General features: G+C 38.6%; 1 protein-coding gene across 1 annotated transcript in view; it reads left to right on the top strand.

The window, feature by feature from the left end:
* The window catches only part of LOC132181909 (uncharacterized), a 15,219-nt gene extending 12,019 nt beyond the window's left edge, over positions 1-3,200 (top strand). The window contains exon 4 of the mRNA XM_059595134.1: positions 2,937-3,200. Coding sequence (XP_059451117.1) covers positions 2,937-3,200 — 264 coding nt within the window. The remainder of the gene's footprint in view (positions 1-2,936) is intronic.
* The last annotated feature ends 487 nt before the right edge of the window (positions 3,201-3,687 follow it).

Here is a 3,687-nt window from a genome sequence, read left to right as displayed (position 1 = left end):
TTTTTAAAAAAATGTATTTTTTTAAAATAAAAAAAGAAAAAAGAAAAAAGAAAAGGAAAAAAATTGGGGGTGGCTCTTGGCCATTTGGGGGTGGCTAGGCCACACCCTTTGGCCATGGGGGTGGCCATCTGGCCGGATGGGGGTGGCCGAGCCACCCCCTGGGCAAGCCACCCCCTTGGGGCCCAAGGAGGGGCCGAAACCGTCCCCAATACCCATTGGGGGTGGCCGAAACCACCCCCAATGGTGGTTGAGGGTGGTTTCAGCCACCCCCTAGGCTCCATGGGGGTGGCCGAGCCACCCCTAGTGGGTACTGGGGGTGGTTTCAGCCACCCCCATCCGGCCAGATGGCCACCCCCAATTTTTTTCCTTTTCTTTTTTCTTTTTTTTACTATAAAAAAAAAAAAAAATTTTATTTTTTTTTAAAAAAAAATTAAATAGGTGTCATGTGTCAACATCTGATTGGTTCACTTGTCAGTCATAACGGTCAACTAACGGATGGACTAACTTGGTCCTTTATCAAAACCCTAGGGGGGTCCTGTGACAAAAATGAAACCCAGGGGGGTAAAAATAAAGCTTCCAAACCTCAGTGGGGTATTAAGTACTTAACCCTAAAATCTAATTCAAGGGAAAATTTCTTATCTCTTTGTCCAGCTGACAAAAGATTTGGATATCTTCTTGAAGTATGTGTTCCCACAATGTTTCAATGTGATTATCCAATGTACTCAGTTCTATTGACTGACAATAGGTCTCACTCTTAGAAACATCTAAGTAATCAACATTTTCACATTTGAGTCCACGTACTTCTTAGAATTTAGAATCAAAGTCCAAAGAAGCCTTTTAAGGAGTTTATTGTCTTTTCTCAATATACAGTATTTTTCATGAAAAGCCAATTCCTTGGTCTGTTCAATGCTTTAGGGTCTCGGCACACTACACATCAATCTCGTAGACACCGCTTTGCTTGATCAAGGTAGATCACCAAGATTTGATTTGTAACAGTCTTGTCAAAATGGAATGTCCAATTCCATTTACCGATTGGGAACTTTAAACCTTTAAGGATAAAATGATTTATGGACTAAGACCTTGTGTGATAACGATATTACTCACACCCTTATCCATATTCAATGTAATCCTGTGACCTTTCACATGTATGATGAACAATAGGTAATAAACATGTAAAAGATAATATATGTCAAGCTCCAAATGAGTTAATGAATAAACAGCATATTGATTACAAAGATGGAATGCCTTCATGGATTATAAAATCATTGGCATTATGGGCATAATCCCAACAAACTCCTACTTTCCCTTAATTCCAGAGAGGCATATATTTTACTCCCATTCCTTCCATGTGAGATTCGAAAATCTTATGTGGCAAGGTAGTCGTGAATGGGTTTGCCAAATTCTTTGCAGATAGAATCTTAGCTACAGTTGTATCTCCTCAAGATACCATCTCTCTTATGAGATGATACTTGCACTCGATGTGTTTCCCTCTCCTATGATTCCTTGGTTCTTTAGATTGTGCAACTGCTCCACTGTTGTCACAAAACAACGTAATGAGAGATTGCTCTATCTTCATGACACCAAGATCCACTAGGAACTTCTTGAGCCAGACTGCCTCTTTTGTAGCCTCACAAGCTGCAACGTATTCAACTTCCATAGTGAAGTCAGCAATGCAAGATTGCTTAACACTTCTCCAACTAATGGCTCTTCCACCAAGGGTAAAGACATACTGTGAGGTAGACTTTCAGGAATTACGATCTGACTGGAAGACATAATTTGTGTAACCAGTCACCATCAAATCCTCGCAATGGTAGACAAACATATAATCCCTCGTCCTCCAAAGTTACTTGAGTATATGCTTTACAGCTACCCAATGCATAGGTTCAAGATTTGATTGATATCCGCTGACTATGCCTACTACAAAACATATATCAGGCCTAGTGCATAGCATAACATACATGAGACTTCCTACAGGCGAGGCATAAGGAACTTTTCTCATTTCTTCTTCTTCTAGAGGTGTCTTAGGACACTACTCTTTTGTAAGAGGTACTGCATGCCTAAAGGGTAAAAGTCCTTTCTTGGAGTCTGTCATGCTAAACTTTGCTAGTACTTTGTCAATGTATGCAGATTGGGATAAGCCTATCATCCTATTTTGGCAATCTCACAAAAGCTTGATGCCTAGGATATAGCTTGCTTCTCCCAAGTCCTTCATATCGAACTGATTTGACAACCAAATTCTTACTGCTGATAACATTCCTACGTCATTACCAATGAGTAGAATGTCATCCACATACAGCACCAAGAATGTCACTACATTGTCACCACACTTTTTGTACACACATGGTTCCTCAAGGTTTTGGTCAAAACCATATTGTTTGATCGTTTCATCAAACCTGATGTTCCATGACCATGATGCTTGCTTAAGTCCATAGATGGATAGTTGCAAATTACATACCATATCACTTTGGCTTTCAGCTATAAAGCCGTCTGGTTTCATCATATAGATGTCCACGTCAAGTTGCCCATTAGAAAGGCCGTCTTGATGTGCATTTGCCAAATCTCATAATCATAATAAGCAGCAATGGATAAAAGTATCCTGATGGATTTAAGCGTGGCCACAGGCGAAAACATTTCCTCATAATTGATCCCTTCTTTCTGAGTGAAACCTTTTGCCACTAGTCTTGTTTTGAACGTTTCAACATTTCCATCTACTCCTACATTATTGATGGTAATATCCAAGGGTTCACCATATGTATTGCTTTTTCAATACCTCCTGACAAGAAAGCAGCTTTTTGTTTTCCTATGAAGACCAATAGTATTAGAGTAGTCAATTATACCAAGAGTACGTCTCCGAGTAAAATACCAGTACTCATTTATAAAGCAATAATCCACTATCATGAAGGAGATTACATTTGTCAAAACAAAATTCACATCAGTTCAACTTGGAGGCTAGTGACAAAGTAAAGTTTACTGCAGATTTTGGGTTTGGACTCATTGTTAAGAAGATAGGGGTTTCCATAATATACGGCACGGTTATTGATGGAAAAATGATTCATTATGCCTCTACATCCATTAAGGATGTGATTGTTCTCACTCAAGATGGAGATTGGGTTGCGGTCAAGTCTAAAAGAGGCCTTGGTGATGATGAAGCAGAATCGAGCCATGGTCACTTTGACCATGAACAAGAGGCTGAAGATTGAGGTGTGAACATAAGCTTGATGATAAAGCAGAATCAAGCCATGGTTGCTTTGAAGACGACAATCGAGAGCCTAAAGGATTGAGGTGTGATCATAATTCTAAAATGATTATGGATGATGATTGAAGAAAGAAAGCTCATATCAATAAACAAGTGCGTTTCATGATTCTTTCTCATTTAGACCCTATTGATGTTTTTCGCTAATTATTTGAATTATGAATCTAGATTTCTCAAGATTTGATCTGTATTCAAAGATTTCAATATCGATTCTCATTTTTCTTTTCATCTTTTTAATTTACATAAATTCTGAAGTTGTTTTAAAAATTTCTTGAGGCTTCAGTGGAGTAGTTTCAATTTTTGATTTGATTTTCTGGTGGTTTATCACTTTTTGAATTTCACTTTTGTTTCCTTTTTTGTTGGTACTTTTGGTATTTTTCAAATATCCCTATTAATTCATGCCGCCTTTGACGTTCATCGAGGAGCGTTTTTCT

Source organism: Corylus avellana, chromosome ca5 (assembly GCF_901000735.1).
Source record: "Corylus avellana chromosome ca5, CavTom2PMs-1.0".
Classification (NCBI taxonomy): Eukaryota; Viridiplantae; Streptophyta; class Magnoliopsida; order Fagales; family Betulaceae; genus Corylus; species Corylus avellana.
The sequence above is the reverse complement of the archived record's forward strand: the minus strand, read 5'-3'. Positions and strand labels throughout refer to the sequence as shown.